We start from the raw sequence: 25,243 nt of genomic DNA on the forward strand, positions 1-25,243 counted from the left end.
GAAATTTTCACTTCATTATTACCTTGAGGCGAGGAATATAGCTTAGATAAATACTGAATTTGAACTTGGACACATTAACAAAGATCAAATGCTAAAACCAAACTTGCTTAAAACTGGTTATTTTGAAGGATGGTTATGGGTTGGGTTGGTAGGTTTGCTTAAAAACCCGACAAAGTCGTTGAACACCGAAAGTTTCAAGACAATGGTGGAATTCAGGAGTGTCATACGGAATTATTCTCATCGACAGTAAAACAAAACACTCTCTCTCTCTATATATATATTAGTTTATCATGGGAAAAAAATCCAGTGTCTTCTCTCAAGGAAAGCTTATGAAATCCCTATGATACGGGGCATATGACGTGTCCAGTCCAAGTGTTGTATCCCCATTGGGGTTGATGTACATTCATGAAATTGATCATCAAACAAAGCCAGTTAATATGGTACGGTTTGTTAATGAACCCACAGAAGAAGTCATGATTCAGCCTTCATATAATTGTGATCAAAGATATTCAAGATTTCATTTACTCATCAATCACCAATTCAAAAAGGGACAATATCAAGATGGAGGAAAATTAGGAACATGACAGCAGAGATATATATATATATATATATATGATGATGATGGTGGTGGTGAGATATTCAAGGGCAGCAACAGCAGAGAACATCTAAGCAGCACTGACTAGTCTCATAGCAGCAGAAACAGCAACACGGTGCAAACAAGCTGCTCCTCGTCAAAGAAATAAAAACCAAAAATATATATATATATATATTAGTCATAACAGTATTCAATTTGAAGGGAATGAAAAAACAAATTGTAGTCCAATTAATTTAGAATATATTGATATATTGTTACCAAACCTATCACCAATAAGCCATAGAGTTGGCCATGAAAGGCTTAATCAGGGGTGGGTCGATTTAATCTGACCATCTTTCCATTTTTACTGTCATATACTACTAAAAATTTACGTGTGTACACATGTATAGAAGTTGAGAACAAGGATAAAGAGAGGTTAATTATTATTTATTATGAATTAAGAGAGGTTAATGATTATGAATTGATGAATATGATTACGAACCAAGCGTAAAGGAAGCCTTTTTCTTCTCGGCGTCTTCGGATAATAAAGATGAAAAAGAAAAGAGAAGACGTGACCATAAAAAGGTGAGTGGAGTGATGAGAGACAGACGGAGGAAGGTTGGAAGAAGGTTCCTCTCTTTTGGCTTCTTGTAAACTCGAGAGAGCTCACAAGTACTTGATGGAATAAGTTAAAAATAAAATTAAGTCGCAAATAAGGTTTTGCTTAGTTTGTAATTCGAAGAACAAAACTGAAAATAAAAAATTATTCAAAAAATTCTGATTAGTTCAGTTTTTTAAAAATTCAGTTATAAAAATGCCTATTTTCTGTTTTCTAAATTCTTGAGAATTATTTTCAGAGTTACAATCCAAGCAAACCCTAATTTCCTTAATTTTTACAATTTCATATTAACTTTTATTTTTGTACAAAACTCTCTTTATCTCTTATGCGAATCTAAATGTATGGGGATACTTCTAAAGTCATTCAAAGCAAAGGTGCAAAATTTAAGTCACACAACACTAGTGTGTGAGAGGCACCAGTTTAAAATAATATCCAAAATTGACATTTTTCCACCTAATTAAAGTATCTATAATATCATTTTTTATTATCAAGTAGACAAGTAATCTTATTACAAATGGTTTTCTACATCTTTGAACGAAGTTATTCTTTACTCATAACACATTGTCTAAAAGAAATCATCAGAGAACACAAACAGAGGCCTGGGTGCAAATGATTGTAACCAAACAGACTATTATCTTTTTTTTTAGAGAGAAAAAAAACACTCAAGACAGCAGCACCACAACACTCAAAGATAGCTTCATTTAATCACAGAGCAAAAACAATCCTACAAGCATACAAATACATCCATATTGAAGAATCAACTTCATATATAGCAATCATAGCCCCACCACATGAAGCTACTGCTCAAACAATTAGCAACTAACAGCACACGTGGCAGATTTTACCAGACCTGATATATTATTAGTATTAACTACAGGTTGAAAACCAGCAGCTGCTTCCAGGCGCTCCCATATCAACCTCCGCCTCTCGGCTGCCACACTCAACTTTGAATTATCCTCCTCAAATCTGCCTTGGCAAGTAATTACCAGGTCCTCGTCCATCTCACAGAACATCTTCCTCACGTTTTGTGTCAGGTTCAGAACCGCTTGGTTCCAGTGGTTTTGGGTGTTCCGCTCTAGAGCTGACAAGACGAGAGGCACAATCACCTGCCGATTATGCATGATAAGATTAAGGATGTGCTCGTTGTTCCATAAGAAGTGTGCCCGTTCAGCCACCTGAAATAAAGAACTTGATAATAAGCTTCCTTATCATACAAACTTCAAGCAAACCCACTGCCTGCCTAGTGTTAGAAATGACACAAATGTCTAAACAAACAAAAAGGTCATCTTTCTGATAAATATAACAGACAACACCACATGTTATATTTTGTTCTGGCATGTAGATGTCCCCAATCTTTCCAGGGGTGCAGCTCACAAAAGGTTGGATCTCTTCGGAGTGCATTGTCACAACTAGGGGAGACATGAGTGTGACGATAAGAGCACTGTGTGGGTGCTCAAAAACCAACTATTACATCTATGTTTGTCTATAAGGCTAAAAAGAAAATCTATGTTTGCCTGTATGGTCAGCATAATCAACAGCATCTGCACGTTATCCTGCACCATTGATCACAATTTGCATTGCATGACTCCGCGATATAAGGTGACTATACACCGAAAGATGTTAATAGTTTTAGTTAACTGTAGAAGATGAACCCCCAATTTGTAAATATATTTATATTTATATATATATATATATAGGGTAGTAATCTCTCACTCACCAGTGAGCAAGAAATTCATCTGCACCATGCATAGTGACCATTGGATGTAAAATAGGTAGTTGCGAAAAAAAAAACATTGCAATCACATACAACAGTCATCCACACATGGTGCGGATGAATTTCTTGCTCACTGGTGACCAAGAGATCATTTTTGTGTGTGTGTGTGTGTGTGTGTGTGTAAGTGTGTGTATGTATATATATGCATGATTGCATTGTGTGTAGGAAACTTATCCCTTGGAAGTCCAACAAACAAGATTACCATCCAATCATTTTATAGCAACCAAGCCACGTGAAAACCTCACTAAAGTAAAATAAAGTCAATTCCCTGTAGGAACAGCATAAAACAGATCAAATTTAAGATGAAAACAAAACTCAAGCAATTACAGGAAAAAATATGCTTAAAAACCAGTAACGGCAACTACGTCTGTCCAAAATATTCACATCATTACATCCCCAAGGCCCCAAGTGAGCGAAATTCAGAGAAAATTAGATTGGTAGAAGTTTAGAATACATTACAGACACCAGCAGCACACAAGTTAAGGTGAACTTTTATGCCTAAATTGTCACAAACCCAGAACAGGCTATAACACTCGCTGGATGTCATTGCTCGAAGTATGTAAAATGACATCAACAGTAAAATTCCCCACATGGTCACAAGAATAATGAAACAAACTTCAATCAGAATATTCATTTTTCTTTTCATTAAGTGATCAGACACGAGGGTTCCTCAAGGGACTTAACTGCATATATATGGAAATAAGGATATAGATTGAAACAAAAGTTGCAATGATTAGGCAACTTTAAATGGACAAAACGATACAATGAGCCCGGTAGATAAACTAAATAACAGAAACATGTGCCAGTCACCGAAGAGGAGCAATAATAGAACAAGAAAGGGAGAATAGCATGAAGATGCCAAAGGAATGTACAGAGAAGTTTTCAAAGAGCCATAGGTATCGTGAGAGACACCGGACACCAAGATCCAGGGCCGGCCCTGATATTCTCAAAATTTTGAGAAACCCTAGGCGAACTTTCAAATGGAAGGTCCTTTATACATAAGATTTCACACATGCAAAAAAATTCTTCATTAAAATGAGACGATAAACATATAAAATATATTAATCTTGAAAACACACAAAACAAAACCCGCTCTTGGTGTTTTATAAAGAGCACGATCTAATTTACATTAAAAAAAAAAAAATTAAAAGAAATATTCAACACAACTTAGTCACAAAAATCAAAATTCAACTTCATATCAAAGTAAATTTGATCATCTTGCATTTTGAGATGCAAAATTATCAATTAAAGTGCTACAATCAAGTTTCTTGAACATATCATCGACCGTAGGTAAGATTTGATTAACTTCAACTTTGAAAAGTTTATCTCAGCAGATGCAACTGTAACTAAGATAATCAATAATATATGCAATCCAAGAATTTGAGAAACAATAACCAAGCCTTTTTATAAAATCTAATACTTCAATTGTCTTTTTTTGTTTCTCTTTGTAAAGCTCCTCTTAAGACTTGTAACTCTAAAATTAATTTTGTTACATCAATATCAGAAACCATGCCATGATTTAAGAGATCTTCAAGATTATTTTGGAGAATGTGATAGTTGATTGTACCCATTAATTAAAATTTTGATTTTTTTTAAATAAAATAATTAAAAAAAAAAAATAGTTCCTAAGTTTAAATATAAAAAAGGGAGACGCACTCCACTTTTCTACGATTCCACTCCACTTCTCTTCTTTCTTTAAAGCAAGTGACAAAAAATTCATAAACTCATTTATATATCATTCCTTAATTTATAATACCATAACTGTGTTGTAAATTTTTTTTTCCCAAGAATTGCGTGTGAGATTGTAATAAAAGAGAGGAGAAGTGAAAGGAGAGGGATGTTGACGAGTCACTTTAATAACTTACTTTTTTATGTCACTTTGGTATCTATTATAATTCTCTATTTTTATTTTTTATTCTGAATTTGATTCTTAGGCAGTGGCTATGTGGCTATAGAATTTAAAATCTTCTAAATTGAATGAATGAAAAAAGATATAAAATCATTTCTCGTAGCTTTGATGTATAAACTACTACTTTTAGTATCATTTTAGTATATTAACAAATAAACTTTTTTCAAAATTTCATGAGACACTTTTTTTCTTTCTTTCTGAATTTAATACTGCTTCTAGTATCATTTTTCTAAGATTATAATCAGGTCAGTCAACTAATTCCATGAATTCTTAAAAATCACATGAAAGAAACAAAAATTAAAACTCAAAGCATACAACGCTAAAAGAAAAATAAAAGAAAAAATTACCATCATTATTAGTATCGAATGAGTGAATGGTCAGAGAGGCTAGAAGTAACTCAAAACGTTAATTGACGAGAGAGGCAGACGGAGACCAATAGATCTTTCCATAACTTAATGGGTAATTATGATATTTAAAAAAGAAAAAAAAATTACTTAATTATAAAATTAGAGATATAAGTGTCATTTTCTATAATATTGGAGTGCAATCATAGAAAAGTGCCTCCATATAAAAAATTAAATAATTTTCTTTTGAAGGGAGGAGATAAAAACAAATTATTGTTACCATACAAATTATTGTGTTACCTATAGAAATTGATATATTAGTGCGTGTGTTTATTGCCATATACTTTTTTTTAAGTTATTTATTGCCATAAATTTACATGATATATAGTGTGCATTGTCTTTTAATTATGGAAATTATGGTGCAGAAGTAGTGATATTTCAAATATATATTACTATATGTGCATTATGATCCTAAACTTGAGGCCCTTCGAAATTGGAGGCCCTAGGCGACCGCCTTGGTCGCCTTGCCCCAGGGCCGACCCTGCCAAGATCCATCGGTAAAGTCAAGACCAAATGGATTAGAGTAGGTATATCGATGGCATAAATGATTCTAGAGGGCATATTGAAAGAAGAATACAAGTCCAATGAAAGGGTAAATGTTATTTTCTGCCAAATAATAAGGATAAAGAAGCATAGGCAAATTTTTTTATACCACTTCAATATGGCTTTGTAAAGTTTAATATTCTAGCAGGATATACTATTTCCAGAAGGGATCCATCTTCATACTTATCTATCAATATCCAGTTAAAAAAACATTTTCAGGACTCATCTTTGTTAACGATATTCCAATGGTATCTTCCATTTGCCATTCCCCACCTACCATCCCAGCATGTGCATGTTTTGTATACACATTCAGGCACATGCAACGGTGCACTTGTGCAATAACCAGAGAATATACTTATGGGCCCCCATATTTGTTATGGGAGGCAATATAATAATATTTTCCTTGGGATAATCAGTTTTCAGAAAAAGTGGTCACTTCTCTTCAATGTAATACCTTTACTTCCTCTTTTCCAATTACTGCTATACTTCCGATAATGCCCAAGTAAAATCCACTCTAGCAATTTATCAAATGTTCCGATTTTCATCCTTTATACACATGTAACACAAGCCCTCAGAAACTTTTAAAATTCATACTGTGACACCAAATATTAGAATTAGTTAGTGAGATTAGACACATTTCTTAGGGAACATTCAGAAACTTGGAACCTGGGTAGATTCCTAAAAACACCTAAGAAAGTCAACTTGATCCCTATTAAAACTCACTGGGCTAGAAAAAGTCTTCATTAAAGAGTTTTATCCCAGCTTTCATCAATTTTGGAGAAGCAGCATGATCATATTATTTAGTTTATTTGTAAATATGAAAAGAAAGAGAGAAGAAAAAAGACAAATCAAAAATATGAAAAGATAACGGAGGGAAGAACAAAGAAAGTTGAAAGCTTTATGAATAAAAGCAACAAAATATTTAGAGAGAGAGAGAGAGAGAGACATATGCAATAAACAGAAATAATATCAATGTATGGCATCTCATGAAAATATTTGAACCAAAAATAATGATATTTCATTCAATTCAATTAGAAAAACAACAGCAACTACCAGAAAAATTACCTGGAAATGGGAGCTATTAAGGCAGCATGCTACACGCCGAAACAATGGAACCATGACCTTTTCGAACTCAGCCATGTTAATCATTTCCAAGAGCTCTTCCAACTCACTTAAGAACATCAACTCCTTTTGGCTATTTGTTACTGGCCAGTATTTCAACAGTCCCTTTATCACAGTACTGGCCAACTTTGGCTCCTTCTCTATGTACTGTACAATGCAATATGTTAATGGTTGATGATAAATACCCACTGATTTGGGTTTGTGTAGAGGAATCAGAGCTGTTGACAAAAACATCTTGTGCTCCTCTTTCAATGGTAAAGCAAACCCACTAATTACACTACCAAAAACCTCTAACAACTCGGCAATTCCATTATGCCGTTCAGTTTCAAAAACAAAATGATAGATAATATTGCTCACAGCCTTTCTTATAAAAGGCCTGTGCACCATGAACTTCCCATAAACCCGATGCAGAATGGTTTTCAAACAGTCTCTTTCCCTTGGGTCCTCCGAATCAAATAGATCAAGTAATCTTAATATAAACAAATGATCTACATATTTTTTTGCTAACTTTGCATCAAGAGAACTATAACTAACAAACCGTAGGAGTAGGTCATAAACTACTTGTAAATGTGACCAAGCTGGATCAAACATTGGTTCTTCAATCTCTGTTTCACCATGAGTACCATGAGAGCGAGACTTGGATGGAAAACCTCTAAACAGGTTAACTGCACACATTTTACACATTGCAGCAATTGCTGATTCATTAAATTTTGCAGACCCAGAAGCAACAAAATCAACGAGTTCAAGTAGAGTCTGACGTTTAAGATCTTTCTCTACAGAGTTATTATCTGGATCGCTGAAATCATACACCATACAGCATAGGTTCAACTTACTGACAAGAAGGCTTTGTTTCTCCGAATTTGAAACATCTTTGAAGGGTACATGGGGCTCCACCGCCTCCACTCCAGTTGTGATGCTCGCTGGGAAAATTGCCGAAGACATCCGTTTAACAACATTCAATCGGCTTGAAACGATAGTACAACCATTAGTAAATTGGATTCCAGTGCCCAAGTTGGGAGTATTATTGGCAGAATTGTTCCCAGCAGAATCTAATGAATCAGATTTTGATGACTTCCGAGGAAGCTTGGCCAGAATTTGCTTTAGCATGGTGATACTGCTCCACTGTGCAACAAAGAGAGAACCTATTTTAATATTAACAACCAAGTCAATACTCAATACATGAAAATTTACAAAAATAAAGATTAAAGAAAAAAACGGTTGCAGGGCGAGATATTGCAGCCTAGAACTTAATGAGTGTTCTAAATGCATTTATGGAGAAAGCGTATGCTCGTGACTTGTATCTTTAACTCACAGTTCAATACTTCAATGGGAGCAAAAATTCATCAATCGAGAACAACTTAATAAAAATAATCCAATGATTATCAGTCCACAAAAAATGAAACAGAAACAAAGAAAGGGATAAGTAAAAACAACATAAAACCAAAGCAAATTTCAGTGCAACATCTATATGGATAAATGTCTCACAAGAAGAAGCTATAGTTCAGGGTAAGACATGACATAAAAGACAACCACATCATTATGAAATCCATGAAAGATCATGATGGCATTAAGAGGATAAAAAGGAGAAAAACTTCCTTCCGCCCGTTGCACAGTGCAACGGGCGCATCCGGACCATCCGTGGCGTGTGTATTCATTACCATGCGTGTAAAACAAGCGCTACGGATGCGCCCGTTGCACGGTGCAACGGGCGCATCCGAACCGTCCGTGGCACGTGTATTCATTACCGCGCGCATAATACAAGCGCTACAGATGTGCCCGTTGCACGGTGCAACAGGCGCAAGGAAGTTTTTTTTTCGATAAAAAGAGAGGATGAACAATGTTAAAGTTGAGGTTCCATTTCCAAAATCAGATTCAGGAGAACAAAATCCCAAAATTCTATTATACAACTCCTAATACTGTCCTCCTTGCAACACAATGGTATCATAACTCCGTTCATTACAGTCTCATATTTTCCAAAGTACACGATCTTGACACTCCCCAAAATACACGATCTCTGCTTCTATGGTTATAAGATCAATTTTAAGCAAATCTGTTGAACATACTAGCTCATGTTACCAAATTAATTAGTAGTACAACTTATAATCTTGCAATTTCAAAGATCAACCGCATTCATATCCGGATTTTGTTCGGATAATGAAGAAAAAGCAATAGCATGAGTGTCTTGTATTATTACCGGAATCAATACCCACAAATTCTAGCACAAAGAACCTAGATCAAGCTTCTCTCTCTACATAATAGAAGAATTGGTGGACCAAACTATATAGATCTGGAACATGAATGCAAACAAGATACAAAATCGATGAGGATCTACTACTTAATACAACAAAAACACAGCGTACGAATCGAGTGAAGCAACTCAATACTGTTGCAAAAAAACATAAAAGCCACGAAAGTCAAAAACACTATAAAAAGCATAATTTTGAGTATTGTCCTAAAACAATCAATTAAACATAAATCTTGACATGTAAGTAGCAGGTGAGATTAGATGAATGCAGGTTTTGATAGCAATAATTTAAGAGAGAAGAGAGAGAGAGATGATAAAAATCTAGAGAGAGAAAGAGTACGAACCTGAGTCTCGCAGTGTGTGCGTTGTCGAAGTAGGGCTTTGATTGCTTAGCAAAATTGCAGGCAGAGATGAATGTATTGAGTGAAAGAGGAGCAATGGATGGAATGATATTTGCTTCAGATGGAAGGCGTGATGATGATGATGAAATTGGAGGAGCCCATTTTCGAAGGTCCTTTTTTGGGGTTTTGCTTTTTGTTTTGATTTGAAGTTGGGTTTGTTTATTATATATTACTGTGTTTTTTTTTTTTTTGAGGATCAACTATTTGAAAAACACGCAAATACAATCTCACCACACCACCATGTCCATGGTTGCTGCTGTGCTGCAGATGAATGAGTGAGTCCTCGATTGAAGCGCAGTTACGGGTGGCATTTTCTGAGAAAATGCAGGCATCCAATGGTCACACATACAATAATGGGTATAAAAAGATTAGGCAACAACCTGCTCTATTTTGGAGTATATTACTTTTTTTCATTAACTTTTTGTATGTGTCTGTAATACCATTTCATTTGACATGGTTTATTACTCCAAACGAGACCCACATGTCACACACCCTTAACTTCTTATCTACGACTGCTGTGCAGTTGTTTTGTTTTGTTTTGTGTTTTTGATTTTTGTTGTCAAAGAATAACCCTCCACAGCAAAGATAGGCTGCTGATACTATTTAGGCAAATTTTACATAGCGGAGCATTTGAAGTTGAATGCTCTTACCTCTCTTGAGACTATAAAAAGTTTATTATATTTTTATATAATATATTTTTATAATATAAAATATATTATAAAATCTAAAAAATTTAATTATTCTTTCTTATCACTTTCTCTCTCCTCTCCATCACAGTTACTCTCTTCTAAAAAAAATTTATAAATAAATAAAAAAATTAATGTAAGGGCAACTTGGTCATCTTATATATATATTTTTTATATATCTAAGGACAAAGTAATATGTCTTAAACGCTCCACTTGTGTGATATTTGTCCAAACTTCAGGGAAGATCAATGTAATTTACCTTGTATTTAACTCTCTTTAAGACCTTACAACAACAAAATTTGTGTATTAGATTAGGTTTTTTTTTTTTTTTTTTTAGGGAAAACTATACATAGATAGAGTTTAGAGTCCTAAATAACATTGATGATTTTTCACTTTGATTGAATTGAAAAAAATAATTACAAATGCATCAAAGACTATTGTTAATGTCCAAAATGCCCTCTAAGCTCCTATTCCAAAATACCAAAATATCATTTTTTTAATTATATAATTTTATAATTTAAAAATAGATAATTTAAATCTAGTTTAACTATCATTTAATTCAAACTGCTCAAGAATGTAATGCAAATCCCTTAGCATGTTAAGATTTTTGTTCAAAAAAGTAATAATAGCTCATCTTTTACTTCTATGGAGGAGATAAAATCCAAGGATTTTTCTTCTAGTAAAGGACGTCTAGAAGGTTGCCTCATAATCTCATTATAACCATCCATATATATACAAATCTATATTCCAACTTAGAATAGAATGGTTCTTGTCTAATAAAAAGATGCAAACTTTTGTAAATGGATGTCATTTGCCTAAATAGATCAGAGAATTCATCCAAAACTGCTACAACTATTATGGATTTTTTTCTAAGTATAAATTGATTCTTAAATAATTTCCTTTTATCTTACAAGTATTTACCATATTATGTAAATGGCATTCTTGATCATGCCTTATCTTAGACTCCATATCTTTAACTTATATTTATAGTAATTAACATATTTTATTTCAGCTTTGGTATATGTCAAACTTTTGGTTGTAATTAACACTTTCTAAATTTAGCACCTTAATATTAGTTATTAGTATTGAGCAAAGTTATAGTTTTCTATATTTTTTTTAGTATTTTGGAAATATATGATTATAAGAAGGTTATTTTAGGATTTTATAATAAGGGCTTAGAGGATATTTTGGGTCTTAATAATATTTTTTATGCATTTGTAATTATTTTATTTGATTCAATCAAATTGAAAAATAAACTTTAAAAATAGACTATTTTGTTATTTTGGATTCCTAACTCTACTTATGTGTAGTTTTTCCTTTTTGTCAAATAAGTAAAAATATAAATCGGATAAAAGTACATTTGTTAATTTTGAATAGTACAAATCTATTGTGCTTTCTATATATATATAAATTCAGAATATATATAAAAAAAATTGTTTTCACTTTTTTTTTTTTTATAATTGTATTTAAACAACTTTAGTAAGATTTCCTCATCAAAAAAAATAATAATAATAAATAAATAAAATAACAATATAAATACCAATTTATTTGTTTATATTTTTCAAGTAACTTTTTTAAAAAATAAATAAATTGCGCAACAAATTTAAATACCAAACATATTACTATTTCAAAATAAATTACAATACAATAAAAACACGATTTGTGCTTTCTATGAAATAAAAAACACATAGGAGAAGCTGTTGTCAAACGACCATAAAACTACACCATCAATCACTAGATAGACAAACAATTTCATTTTATATATAATGTTTTTATTTATTTAAATCTAAACTAGAAGTTTTAATCATCCGATAAGAAATAGATTTTGTTATAGCTCTTTTATTATTATGTCTTTTGAAAAAAACAATTGACATCATTGTAGGGATGATTATTACTTCCCACCTCGATTTGTCTGTTTATATATATTAAACTTTTAGAATATGATTAAGTACACGAATTTAATGCACTCCAAGTTTAAAGAAATATAAATATCCTTCGGTTAACGTTTCTTAATATTTTTTATTCTTTTAAAAACTGTTATCCATTTTCCATGTCCTTAATTTTGGGATTCTTAGAACAATTTTATGAACCAAACATATAGTAATCCTTTGTAAACATCCATTTTTCTATATGTAACTTAAGATTGATACAAAAAAAAAAAAAAAAAAAAAAAAGGGGTAAATTGCATAAGACAATTATACCGACACTTTAGATTTGAGATTTTAAAAAATTTAATACAAATTTTAAATTAAATTCATTCCAATTCTAAATTCATAACATCAATTCAGTGCTCTCAACATAACATTCGATTAATTGAAAACAAAATATTTCAAGAACTGATTTCTCATTATATTACAAAAAGTATAGTAAAAGTTTAGTATGATTGTAATTTTACATGAATTTAATTAAATGCAATTAACATGTGATAAGCCTCACTGGTTATTGTACTTTTTTCTGTTAAACCATTGTTAGTTATTTGCTGCCTAATCATGTGAGTTCTGATGTTGCGTTAGTGTGTGCCCATGTGCATGTATGTACCTGTTTATAAGATATATAGCATCAGAGAACACGGACTCTACATTAATATAATTCCCAATTGGCTTCTCTTAATTTTTTTGACAATACAACCAACTTATTGAGTTTACAAATGTCCAACACTTGACTTGTTAATAACTTTAAAGTGGCTTTAGGTTCTGACATGAATTAGATTTCGACTGGAGAGAGTATTGTCGAAAACCAAAATCAGATTGAAAAAAACAAACAAAATGAAGACTTAGATTTACTGTGGAACTTAAAAAAAAAAAAAAAAAAATCTCGAAGTTACTATGAACTTTAGTTCAGTATGGCTCATGAACATCAAAGAGTCCGGCATATAACATTATTGGTATAGTCAACCTATGAAAATCCACTATATTAGATTGTTGAAGGCAAAATTTTCAGGTAAGCATGACCATTTTTATTAGATGGTGATTTTTCATTGGTTGGTTATATTAAAGAAGTGAGGTCGGTTCACCCGATATAAGTTGAAGATCAATTATAGGAGAAAATTTTAATTATACCGATTATAGTGATGACATGGTATCACCAATTTATTAAATACTGACATATAGTAATTATGACACTTTTACTTAAATATTGACACGTAGTAATTAGGTGTAATAAGAAAAAACTTTCCCCACATCGAATTTGAATGGAAAAGTGAATAGTTATAAATGGGTGGGTATACAACACTACCCAATAATTTAAGATTTTGGGTAAATGATTAAGTGTCCACCCGTTACAATTGGTATTAGAGTTAGATCCAACGTCCAGGTCTACACCCCGAGCAGACAGAGTGACCCAAGCCCCAACGAGAACAAGTTCAAATAGTTTGCCAATCTCATTTACGGAGAATCTGTTGAGACATTACTAGCGAAGCCTTTACTCGTGAAATAATAGTAGCATTTTATGCATTTTTTTTATAAAAAGAAAGAAAAGGAAAACGACAATTTCACATTTTACTCTTACACTACTTTTCAAAGGGGTATTTTATCTATTTTATTTAATTCGACTTTTCTATTTCATTTGAACTGAAACGACCCCATATTGCCTCTAAAATTCGCAACAAATACTAGGTAGTCATCATGAAGAATAATACTTTTTTGACTCATTATTTTGCTTGGGAAAGGCAAAACATTGTGTTCCACAGACGTTAAATAGTTCCAATAAAGCTGATGAACAAAGTTAAAATTCAGAACAGCATTTACAGACCTCAAAACATTTAGTCTCTATACAAATTTAATCAAGCTTCAGCAATCACTACTTTACTCAAATCCACTGAGTTAAATCAAATTCAAGCAATCCAGTATTTGATTCCATATCATGGTATCAAAAAATGACATGCACCGCCAAATGAGGACACATAGAAGGAATATATATATATATATATATATATATATATATATATATATGGCAAGTTTAGAAATCATTTACCACAATACATTGTGAGGATAGGGAACAGGGAACATTTTTTAACACAACACATATTTCCTCAGAGAACATATCTCATCGTAATAAATAAAGAATTGCCACATAAAAGGTTAAAATCATCGAGTTGCCAAGTTAAAGAAGGCGATTGAGAGAGAGAATACAGCAAAGAGCTACTTACAATGGGTATATATGTAAGAAAAATATAAATAAAGAAGAAATATAGATAAGGAACATGTATAAAGAAGAAACATATATAGAATCAATAACACAAGTAGGATTCTACACGGCAACAGCTACTTCCACGCCATCTAAGAGTGCGAACACACAGGGTTTTCTGCTGGAAGCTGAGCAATGCTCCCAAGACTGTTGGCAAATTTTGGCCTCCACTCAGTCCTTGCCTTCACAATTTCGCCGCCACCCTCAAGCCGAAGCAAATGGTGGCACTCAGCGTAACCGGGATTAAGCATATCACTGACAACAGTGCTTGGAATAGCAGTAAGAGACTGCAATACACTGTTCCTTCCACACTCCTTCCTGTATTCCAAAGTCATCCCAGAAAGTTCATGGCTCTCCAAGATTGACAGTGGCACACTCTGTAACAACCAGCATTGTCTTACCAATAAGATGGCATATAATATTCAAAATTACTGACAAGATACTTGAAATGTCAATAAGAAAATGTTAGGCAATCTAGATGCATAATATCCAAACATCCGTCAATTCATTCTTCAGAGTACTATAACAAAACAAGCACAGAAGTCGCTGGGCATTCATTGGCAGCCATGCCACCAATTAGACCCCCTAAATCGCCACTTTATGATATTAAAAAAGAACAAAGCATGTGTTCACTAAATGTGTTAACATAGTGACAACATAATCTTTTGTTGTCCATGAACAAGGAACCACGTGATAAAAGCACAAATTATACTGCAAAACCAACACCTCTGTTTCTATTCAATTTTCCCTCCTATTTCCCTCATATTCCCAGCATTTGTCTTATCAGGTGTATGTTTTTCTATTTTCCCTCAACTAGAATGGTGGTACCACACTAGAAGATCCTGAAACAATGTTCAAACCTTGAAAACGTTAAAGAGGGAAGATCGTGGGTTCGAACACAAAATCATATCCACAATGCATACAAGCAATATTTGGGCAAGCAGCCAGAGTAACTTGCCATTAAATTGAGCAGATAAATACTACTTCTGAATAAATGTGTTGTGATGTTGCTATTAACACGTTAACAGTTCGGAGAGGTAACAACCTTACTACACATCAAACTATCAAACCACCATATATTTTGATGTCTCAGTAATTTATGGGAAGGTTTAGATGTCACTTTGTCACTCCATATCAAAGAACCATATCTTATGATGCCTCAATACTTTCTAAGTTTTTTCCCCCCTTTTATAGTTCTTCTACAAAATCAACTGTTTCTAATGAACAAGCAAATGACCAGTACAATTAGTCAAACAGGATATTTAATGGTTTGGATCAGTTGATAGGTTCAAGAACAAACCAAACTGGAAAGAAAGCTATTCAGGTTGAAGTAAGATGCGAGAAAAGTTCAGACCTGAGTGGTTGCAGGTCAGTAAATCAATGGAAAGAGAAACCATATAAAAAGAAAATTTACCTCAAGGATCCAACCTATGTATTTCACATTGTTAACATGCTGGTTGACATCTAAATCACTCCATTTTGGCTGCACAAAAACAAAATCGTAATAAGAATGCAAAACATGAGCAGTAAGACAGTCACGACATATAAAAGGTAAATAACCTTTGTAACTGAACAGCCATTGACTTACAGTCAAACCAGTACGAATATGATCCGCTGTGCGGTCATCAAGTTTTGATAATTTTCTGTTATCCTCTTCCACAACAGGAGGTGAATCCACAAAATAAGGCCCTATTTCTTCTCGGACTTCATCTGGCATTTTAGATAACCTCCGTGTCTCTTTATTCATCATCACCCATACACTGCAGATTATTTATTCATGTATCCAACAAAAAATAATTACGACCAATAACAAATCATTCAAGTTCATCTTTGGAACACATTGCTACATGCCAAAATTTCATGGCTTACCGTGTCCCCACGCAAACCACATAACTATAGAAAAACAAACATTCATACAATTGTACATGTTCTACATGGTAAATGGCTCGTGTTTCTATAGCCACTAGCTGTAAATACATCCAAGTAAAAATATATAAATTTGTATGTTAAATAGGCAAGACTAATATACACACAACTTTAAAAGAACTGCTGTCAGTTTTATCAATGTTCACACACACTCTAACCTGGAAGCTCTTGTTAAAACGTCTCCTGTTTTCCAGTCACGAACAAGCCAATCACGCCGCATACCATTCTTTCCAGATGCAGCTACCCAAGAGTCTACTTGAACAACATCACCCCTACAAGAAATAAATCGGCTTAAAATCACTTAACAGTCATTTTCCAGAACAATTTCAAGAGAAATAACTTCTACAGCTTCCGGGACACGCTGTTCCATAAAGTGAGTACACTATGTCATTAGCTAAAAATAGACTTAATCTAGAATCTTAATATTAAAAAGTAATATGATATGAAGAACCAACTCAGAAACAATGTTAACTTTGAGATGTGAATCATGTAATCATCATCACGTAACAATAAAGAACTAACAGTTGCAGATGTTGTTTGTACCTATGAATGGGTTGCTGGAATGTCAATAGAAATTTAATAAGTTCAATGTTCAGTAAAATCCAGGCCAAAAGTGTACTCCTTTCTCATAGCTCCAAAATGATTTGATATGGTTCAATTAATATCTCTGTTACATGGACTCTTCTATTTCCTTTCATGTATCCGGGTTGACACAACACAATATTGATATGGGTATATGATATGTGTCCTACACAAACCATGATTTAAAAATTAAAAAATAAAAACTTACTTATCAAAAAAAAAAAAAAATTTAAAACTTAAAAAAAAAAAAACCTCAAATTAAATAGCAAAATGAGTTTTCTGTCTATGAGATATAAGGACACCCTTTTCTTTTATCATTTCCCATTTAATTTGATTAATAATTGAGCATACTCTCATAAAACATTACACTATAATAATCATATAAATGTATTTAAATGCATATTACGTATCTACGTACTCATATCCAATTTTGAACGCATATCCCAGCACCTAAGATTTGGGATTCAAGTGGGTCTGGCACTTAGACACATACCAGCACCCAACACACTTAACCAAGTCCAAGTAACCTAGACTAATATCGTTCATAACATTTTTTTTCCTTAAGATTGTTCGGAACTTCTTTTGATTAAAAAAATAATAAAATTATTTGAGAAGAGCATCATGTTGGCAAAACCCAAGTACACAAGAACAAGAAGTATACACGAAAACTCAAGCAATTACAAAATAAGTGAGTAACTAAAAGAATTACTTTGAAATTCCCATAAATCTAAAAGAGTATTGAGCTGGGTTGCCTAGCTACAACAACTAAGAAATCCAGTGTTATCCTACGAGTCTACATCATCTACCCGTCATAAGAAAAATATTTCCTTCCCTCGTATAGAAACCTTGAGATTTTAATAAGCACCATTTGAGTTTTATAATGATAAAAATGGTTATGTCACCATAAAGCATAACCAAATTGTATGATTATCTTCTGCACAAAACACAGTTGACTGATGTCTACACCGATATGTTGTGAGTTGTGCCATGTAGAAGTGGAGTGGAAGTTTATCTCAATAGGAAGACCTAGAGGGGGGGTGAATAGGTCTAATTTGCTTGTTTGATTGATTTTTATAATAGTTTTAATAGGAATAAATTTAGCATAGATGATCAATCAACCAATACACAAACAAAAAATAAATAAATATATATCAAAAGGTAAAGACTAAAGAGAGACACTAGGATTTTTACGTGGAAAACCTTAGCGAGGAAACATTATGGAGACTAGCTGTCTCGGGTGAAACAATCCAACATACTGAGAAAGTGTTCAACGAGTACCAGTACTCTCACAACTGCTCTCCACGAGTTGCTAATTCCAGTGCCTTAAGAATCACTGCCGTTGCTTTACCTCCGACCATTAATGCCCTCCAATTCTAGTGTCCTCAGAACTAGGAAGCACGGACACGCCTAAAATGGAAAAGAATCCATGTCGGACACTGACACTCGCCTACATGTCGAACACGCCAAAAAAACGTGTTTGTTTATTTTTATTTTTTGGACACAACGTGGACACGCATCTGACATGCCATGGATACGTGTCCGACACACGCGTCGCAATCTTGGGATTTTTTTTTTTCCTTTTAAGGTATTCATTTTTTTTTTTTTTTTTTTAAGTAAGAATTGTATTAAAAAAGGGCTCAAAAGGGGAGCACATCCCAAAGGAACAACAAAAAGCAAAAACCACTAAGCCTTCAAAGAGGCCAAAAAATCAACAATGTCTTCAATAAACCTATAATCTCTACCCGAAACCCAAAAAAAAAGAGTGGAAGCAATGAAGAATTTCAGAACATAAATAGGAGACTCTTTTCCCTCAAAGTATCTCATGTTTTTCTCAAGCCAGATGCACCACCAAATACAAAGAGGTGTAGCCCTCCAAGCCTCTCGAATGTGAGCCCCCACAGAACAGCCTTTCCAAGCCTCAATCAAACCTCTAGAAGAGCCAGGCATGACCCACAGAAAACCAAACAGGCCAAGCATCAAATTCCAACAATCCTTGGCCAAAGGACAATGCAAAAGAAGAAGGTCCACTGACTCTTCATCCCGACGGCACATATAACACCGATTAACCACCACCTAATTCCTTCTTCTTAAATTATCCTGAGTCAAAATCTTTCACAAAATAGAGGTCCAAGCAAAGAAGGCCACCTTAAGAGGAGCCTTAGAACGCCAAACTGCCCTCTACGAGAAAGGACCTTCAGGCTCTTGAGTGAGACACCTGAAGAAAGACCGCACATTAAAGTGACCCTGAGCATTGGGAGCCCAAATCCAAATATCAGAATCTCCGACCATAACACCCTGCCGATACAAAACCTCCAGAAGACGAATGGCATCGTCAACTTCCCAGTCCTGAAACAAACGCCTGAATCGAACATCCCAAACCAATCTCCCATTATCAAGATGATAACAGTTGATCACCCTGGCCTGCCTATCCGAAGCAATCCTGAACAATCGAGGGAAAGCAAGAGCAAGAGGGATGTCCCCTCACCAGACATCCTCCCAAAAACTAATCCCCCTACCATCCCTGAGACGAAACCGAACATGATTGGAAAAATCAACCCAGCCCTGTTGAATAAACTTCCAAACCCCCACACCCCTAGGACCACGCACCTCAAGAGAGCACCACCCTCCTCTACTCTCCCCAAATCTGCTCACCACGACCCTCCTCCAAAGTCAATGCCTCTCCACCCCAAACCTCCATAACCGTTTCCCAATGAGAGCTTTATTGAAAGGCACCAATCTTCTAAGCCCCAACCATCCATTCCGAATCGGCCTACAAACATGCTCCCAACGAACCAAGTGAAACTCAAATTCCTCCCTTTTCCCTCCCCACAAAAAATTGCGCTGCAAACGCTCAATCCTCTCCCCTACCGAGGAGGGAATCTGGAAAAGAAAGATAAAATAGGTGAGAAGACAAGAAAGGGTACTCTTGATCAGAGTCACCCGCCCCCCTTTGGAAAGATACTGCTTCTTCCACCCTGCCAACCGCCTCTCAAACCTATCCACAACTGGATCCCAAACCCCCACACATCTCGAAGGAGCACCGAGGGGCAACCCTAGATAAGAAATGGGAAAAGAGCCTGTACGACAACCAAGAATGCTCGCAAGCATCCTGATGTCAGGGACCTCACCGACTGGAACCAAAACACTCTTTCCAACATTCACCTTAAGGCCGAACACAACTTGGAACCAGATCAGAACACATTTCAGATATCTGAGCTGGGACACATCTGCATATCACAGAACCAAAGTATCATGTGCAAACATCAGGTGCAAAATCTCCAACTGACTGGCAACATCCCTGCCCACCCGGAAACCCCTCAGAAAACCCAGCTCCAGAGCTCTCCTCATCAACCTGCTGAGGGCTTCCATTACAAAGAGGAACAAAAAAGGGGAAAGCGGATCTCCCTGCCTTAACCCCCTCGAGCTAGAGAAAAAATCCGACGGAGCTCCATTCACAAGCACAGAGAAACGAGCACTGGAAATACAAAAATGAATCCATTTCCTCCATCGCACTCCAAACCCCATCCTCTCCATCAGATAAAGAAGGAAGCTCCAACTTACATGGTCGTATGCCTTCACGATGTCCAACTTACACAGAACGCTTGGAACCCACTGTGCAATCTAGAATCAACGCATTCACTAGCAATAAAAACTGAGTCCAGAATCTGACGACCTCTCACAAAGGCATTCTGAGAGTCAGAAATGACTCCATCCAATACCTTCCTCCATCCATTAGCAAGAACTTTGGCAATCAACTTATAAATGCACCCCACCAAACTAATAGAGCGAAAATCCCTAACATCCAGAGCCCCCCCTTTTTTGGGAATGAGGGCGATGAAAGTGGTATTCAAGCTTTTCTCAAAAGAGCCCCAAGTGTGGAAAGTATAAAAAATGCCCATCACTTCCCTTTTGACCACCTCCCGGCAGTCTAAAAGAAATCTCATAGTAAACCCATCCGGACCTGGGGCTTTATCCCCGTTACAGCTCTTCAAAGCAACCAGCAGTTCCTCTTCAGAAAAAAGCGCCTCCAAACCAGAGCCTTCCTCACTAGAAATATAATCAAACTGGAGCCGCTCAAGCAAAGGTCTCCACCCTAGATAGTTATTTTTTTCCTTAAACAACAAAATTCTTTTTTGCGTCTCTTTTTTCCTTTTCCCTCTTGTTTTCATGAACTTTCTCTCTTCTATGTATTCTTACCTTTATTTTTAACTAAGTCCTAATTCTGTTTCTAACAAAACCCTAATCCTCTTTGTTTTTCTCTTTCTTAATCCTCTTTCTATCTTTCTTTCTTTTTTCCCAACAAAACACAATTTTTTTCATTATTAGGTTGATAAAATATATTATACATTTATTATTCGCCCCCTCGTATCCGTATCCTAATTTTTTAGAATTTGCCGTGTCGCCGTGTTCGTGTGTATTTGTGTCCCGCATTTGTTTCCGACGTTCCGTTCTTCTTAGCCTCAGAATTACCAGAAACACTGATCCACGTCAATACAATCATCGTACGATGATCCGCTTCTCCAATTGATCGATCGCCCTATCTTACACAAGTGGTGCAAAGATTCTAATGAAGCCTACTGCTCTAATCAACCAAATAACATCCTAGATAGGCCCACAATACCATTGACTAGACCCCACGCTAAACACTTATGTGATTGTGGGTGTTCAAATCAAAAGAAAGAAAACTCAGAAAAACCGGTCCACCTTTGTCCTATTGGGTTTGGGTCTAAAATTCCATCCTCAAGGGCTAGGGTTCGAGGCTGGTACAAGGGAAGAAAAAAAAGTCAAAAAAATCCTTCTCAATTTTGATTATATATAAGCTAGAGTCCTTAAAAGTTTTTAAAATAATCATGCATAAACATTAAAGGACGTCTCTTAAGTTTGGACTGAAGATGGAAATTTTCAGGAATAAATTTGTACTCACTTACCTGGCTTAAGTGATGTTTTATGCCAATAGATAGAATCATAGATAATAAGCTCATGATGATCAACTAATCTTCAGCTTTCGAAACCGATATTTAAATAAATAAAAATCACAAACTCGATTAAACAAGTTTTGAATTAAGAACACCCCCCAGCCCCAATTTTATTCTATTTTAAGTAGTGTTTTTCCCAACTAAAAACCGATACAATTTGAATTAAATTAATATGCTTGTGCTCTTGTCAGTTTCAAACTCCCAGACAATTTCAGTAATTTTTGCATAAATACCAAATTGATCAGAAATTTTAGTTACAAATTCAGATGTCCATATTATTTTTCAATCATTGTAAGAAACACTGGAACAAAACATTTCAGGTTCATTCTGCATCTGACTTGTACAAGTATCCACTTTCTACTTTGTCATCTTAGTGGAAGGTCAAAATAGACACAACTTGTGAAAATCAAGAACATCTATTCCGATTTCAACTTCCATGTGTGCAATTTCAGGTCATATGAGTGATCTTTGCACTGATCACCCATGTCTCACTCCCTTACAGCTAATGAAGTAAGCTTCACATCAACAATAACCATCCTAGGTCGTCTCCCGAAGAGAATCTCAATGGTAGGGATGCAACAGACTCTACTAGACCACAAAATTCATGAATCCCCAATCCATAGTAAACCATATTAATACATGTAACTTGATTCAATATAAAAAGTAGCAACCTATCACTAGTTCACTACCATGAATTTCTAGACAATGAAAGCATTAAAGCCAGTAAAAAGATAGTATTATCACGTCATAAAAGGGTGAAACTACAAAAAAAAAATAAAAAAATCTCTGTGCCTTACCAAGTAGGATAGCGATCTACCACAATCTGCATTTTGGTGACCACCCATATCAGGTTTTTTTTGCACATCTCTGGAGTTGAACCAAAGCCATCAACCATAAGTCCCGCACTCTTTACATGGTTAAGGGCTGTTTCCTGTGGAACACTCAAGTTTGTTAAGTAGTAAAAATGTTTTACATTCCAATGAGAAAATGACAAAAAAAACAGGTATGTTTACCGTGCATTTAAACTTTAAAATTTGTAATTTGTTCTACATTGGATACATAATGTAATTATTATCTCCAAATTAAAAAATGAAAATGAAATTTTGATCATACCTGCAAATGATTCATCAATGTCTCTATAGATGCAGTCCGATCAGCCCCTATCTCATACGATCTTATAGAGAAATTTTGACGGAAAACAAGGCCATCCTGAACAATTCTCCCAAAACCAAACGGATCAATGAGCATGTCAGGCCGCTTTGGCTTCCAGTCAAGCATTGTCCATTGCTTCTCTGCTGCCAAGAAAATCGTCGTGATAGCAGCGAGGAGCATGCTCCAATCTGGCAATTGGTTAATAAAAGTCCTCGGGGGAGGTGATGTCGTCGCATCCGCACTCTTGAGACCTTCCATTACACCAACTCTGGTACCATTTACTTTGTGTGGGGTTTGTGCATTGACCTTAACCTGCAAACTCCCAGAAGAAGCAGGTTTTGACTTAATCCCTCGTGCATCCACATTCGCATGCACACCTCCAAGCTTGCCAGATGTCTTTGCACCAGAGTCGGGTGGTAGAGAAGAAACTGGGAAGAATGCAGAAGCAGCAGCTGTGGCAACCATCATGAAAATATCCAACCTGTGGAATCAGTCAAGACAGAACAAAGATTAAAGCACGGTTTAGGTTATTCCTATTACCAGCACAATGAACTAATAAATGTGTTTTACAAATAGTGGTATATTCACTAAAATACATCAAATTGACATATTGTTTCTGCATGGCACATAATTGTAATTGCTAGAAGAGAATACTTTGGACTTGTAATTTAAGCATGACAGTGTGAAAGCATTTTCACTTCCCTCAACCCATTATTCTGTCCACAAGAAAACCCCAAGAAGGGCTCATATATGCCAACAACAGTTGGTTAAAAATATAAACTTTATTTCTAAATTTTTTCTTAAAAAAAAATATATCAGAAGTAACAAGTAAATACTGCTTGGTTAAATCAATGCACTATTTGATTGACAAGAAAAATGTATGAAACTAACATGCTTTTTAGAAATTTATATGGTAGTTTTTCAAGTATGAAATAACATAGCTATTAAAATTTTAAATCGTATGTTCACACATATGAGACCTTAAACAAAAGACTTCACTGAACACAGCCTATTACAATTCAAAGAGACAATTTTTCTTCCTTTTCCTCAATTCTTTTTGGCAAACAAATTAAGGGTTAGCATAAATATTGAATAATATTTTTTCAGAAAAAAAAATACAGAGATAAAAGTGAAAGATTTTAGCAAATTTAAAGTAAAGACGCCATAAAGTTTATTTTTTTTCAAAAAAAATTAAAAAAAATGAATGAATGAATCTTAAAAGGACAATTGTTTGGGAAGTATTAAAAGTGTTGGTAAGAGTTCAGACTTCAGACAATGCCAAAGTTAGGTCTGCACACAGTACACTCTGGGTTAACAGGAATATAACAGCCTAAAATAAATAAATCTGAAAATCAAGCATATATCTCAGCAACAAAACATACTTATCAACAACAAAACATCATGAAACGAACAAGAACAACAGAGAACAAAACACAAAAAACACAGAAATTGTTCATACACACCAATTCAAACATGCAACAAAAGTAAATCAGATCTAAGCATTCAACTACAAAAGCCAAATGACTGGTCATCGCATCACATTTCAGTTCAGAAACAAATCCCAAACATTCTTCCCATTTTACCCCTCCCATCCACCGCAAATTACAACAAATCCGGAGAGATCACATATAAAAAAATGCACAATGAAAGCTCATTTATTTGAATCATATAACTCAGATCAGACTACATCAAATTATAATATTGAAAAAATAAATAAACAAAAAATCCAAACCTTTATCAGCTCAGAAGATTCCAGAGAAACAAGAAAAACATAAAATATGTATCAGAGAGTCTTCATTTTTTGATCAGCACAACCCTTTTCGCTGCTTCTGGTAATTTCTAGTTCTAGGGTTTGCGATTCTTTCTCTGTTTTATTTTATTGTGTACCGTATCACTTTTTTAAGCTGAAATTTTGAAGAGAGAGAGAAAGTAGAGAGAGATTGGGGCCTACGGTTTTGAGGTGGTATGGATTCCGTGTTCAGCGACGCATTTTATAGTATCCGCCTGGCCTCCCGCCTCTCATTTCAAGTTTCAATTAATTTGTAATTATTCATATTTATTTTACTTAAATACCCTTCTTTTGTTCACATTTGACTCCCTGTGTGTCATGCGAATTAATTGCAAAAAATATAATTTTAAAATATA

General features: G+C 34.7%; 2 protein-coding genes across 3 annotated transcripts; both read right to left on the minus strand.

Moving 5' to 3' along the window:
- Window positions 1-1,863: 1,863 nt before the first annotated feature.
- Window positions 1,864-9,991, minus strand: LOC132279994 (serine/threonine protein phosphatase 2A 57 kDa regulatory subunit B' kappa isoform-like). 2 transcript variants are annotated; one of them, XM_059782086.1, is made up of 3 exons: window positions 9,535-9,991; window positions 6,889-8,067; window positions 1,864-2,368 (listed from the first exon to the last, which is right to left on the minus strand). In XM_059782086.1, exons 2-3 carry the CDS (start codon window positions 8,050-8,052, stop codon window positions 2,006-2,008), a joined length of 1,527 nt encoding a protein of 508 aa, XP_059638069.1. In that variant the 5' UTR covers window positions 8,053-8,067; window positions 9,535-9,991; the 3' UTR covers window positions 1,864-2,005. The 2 variants fall into 2 exon arrangements, with proteins under 2 accessions (XP_059638069.1, XP_059638068.1); XM_059782085.1 differs by having other exon boundaries at window positions 6,889-8,087.
- A 4,311-nt stretch (window positions 9,992-14,302) lies between these two features.
- Window positions 14,303-25,077, minus strand: LOC132279996 (palmitoyl-acyl carrier protein thioesterase, chloroplastic-like). The gene is made up of 7 exons (XM_059782087.1): window positions 24,831-25,077; window positions 23,060-23,579; window positions 22,744-22,877; window positions 16,547-16,660; window positions 16,051-16,222; window positions 15,877-15,945; window positions 14,303-14,839 (listed from the first exon to the last, which is right to left on the minus strand). Exons 2-7 carry the CDS (start codon window positions 23,564-23,566, stop codon window positions 14,555-14,557), a joined length of 1,281 nt encoding a protein of 426 aa, XP_059638070.1. The 5' UTR covers window positions 23,567-23,579; window positions 24,831-25,077; the 3' UTR covers window positions 14,303-14,554.
- Window positions 25,078-25,243: the final 166 nt, after the last annotated feature.

The sequence above is a fragment of the Cornus florida genome, unplaced genomic scaffold (assembly GCF_030987335.1).
Source record: "Cornus florida cultivar Cherokee Brave unplaced genomic scaffold, ASM3098733v1 CherokeeBrave_3.0.0_Hap2_Chr10, whole genome shotgun sequence".
Lineage (NCBI taxonomy): Eukaryota > Viridiplantae > Streptophyta > Magnoliopsida > Cornales > Cornaceae > Cornus > Cornus florida.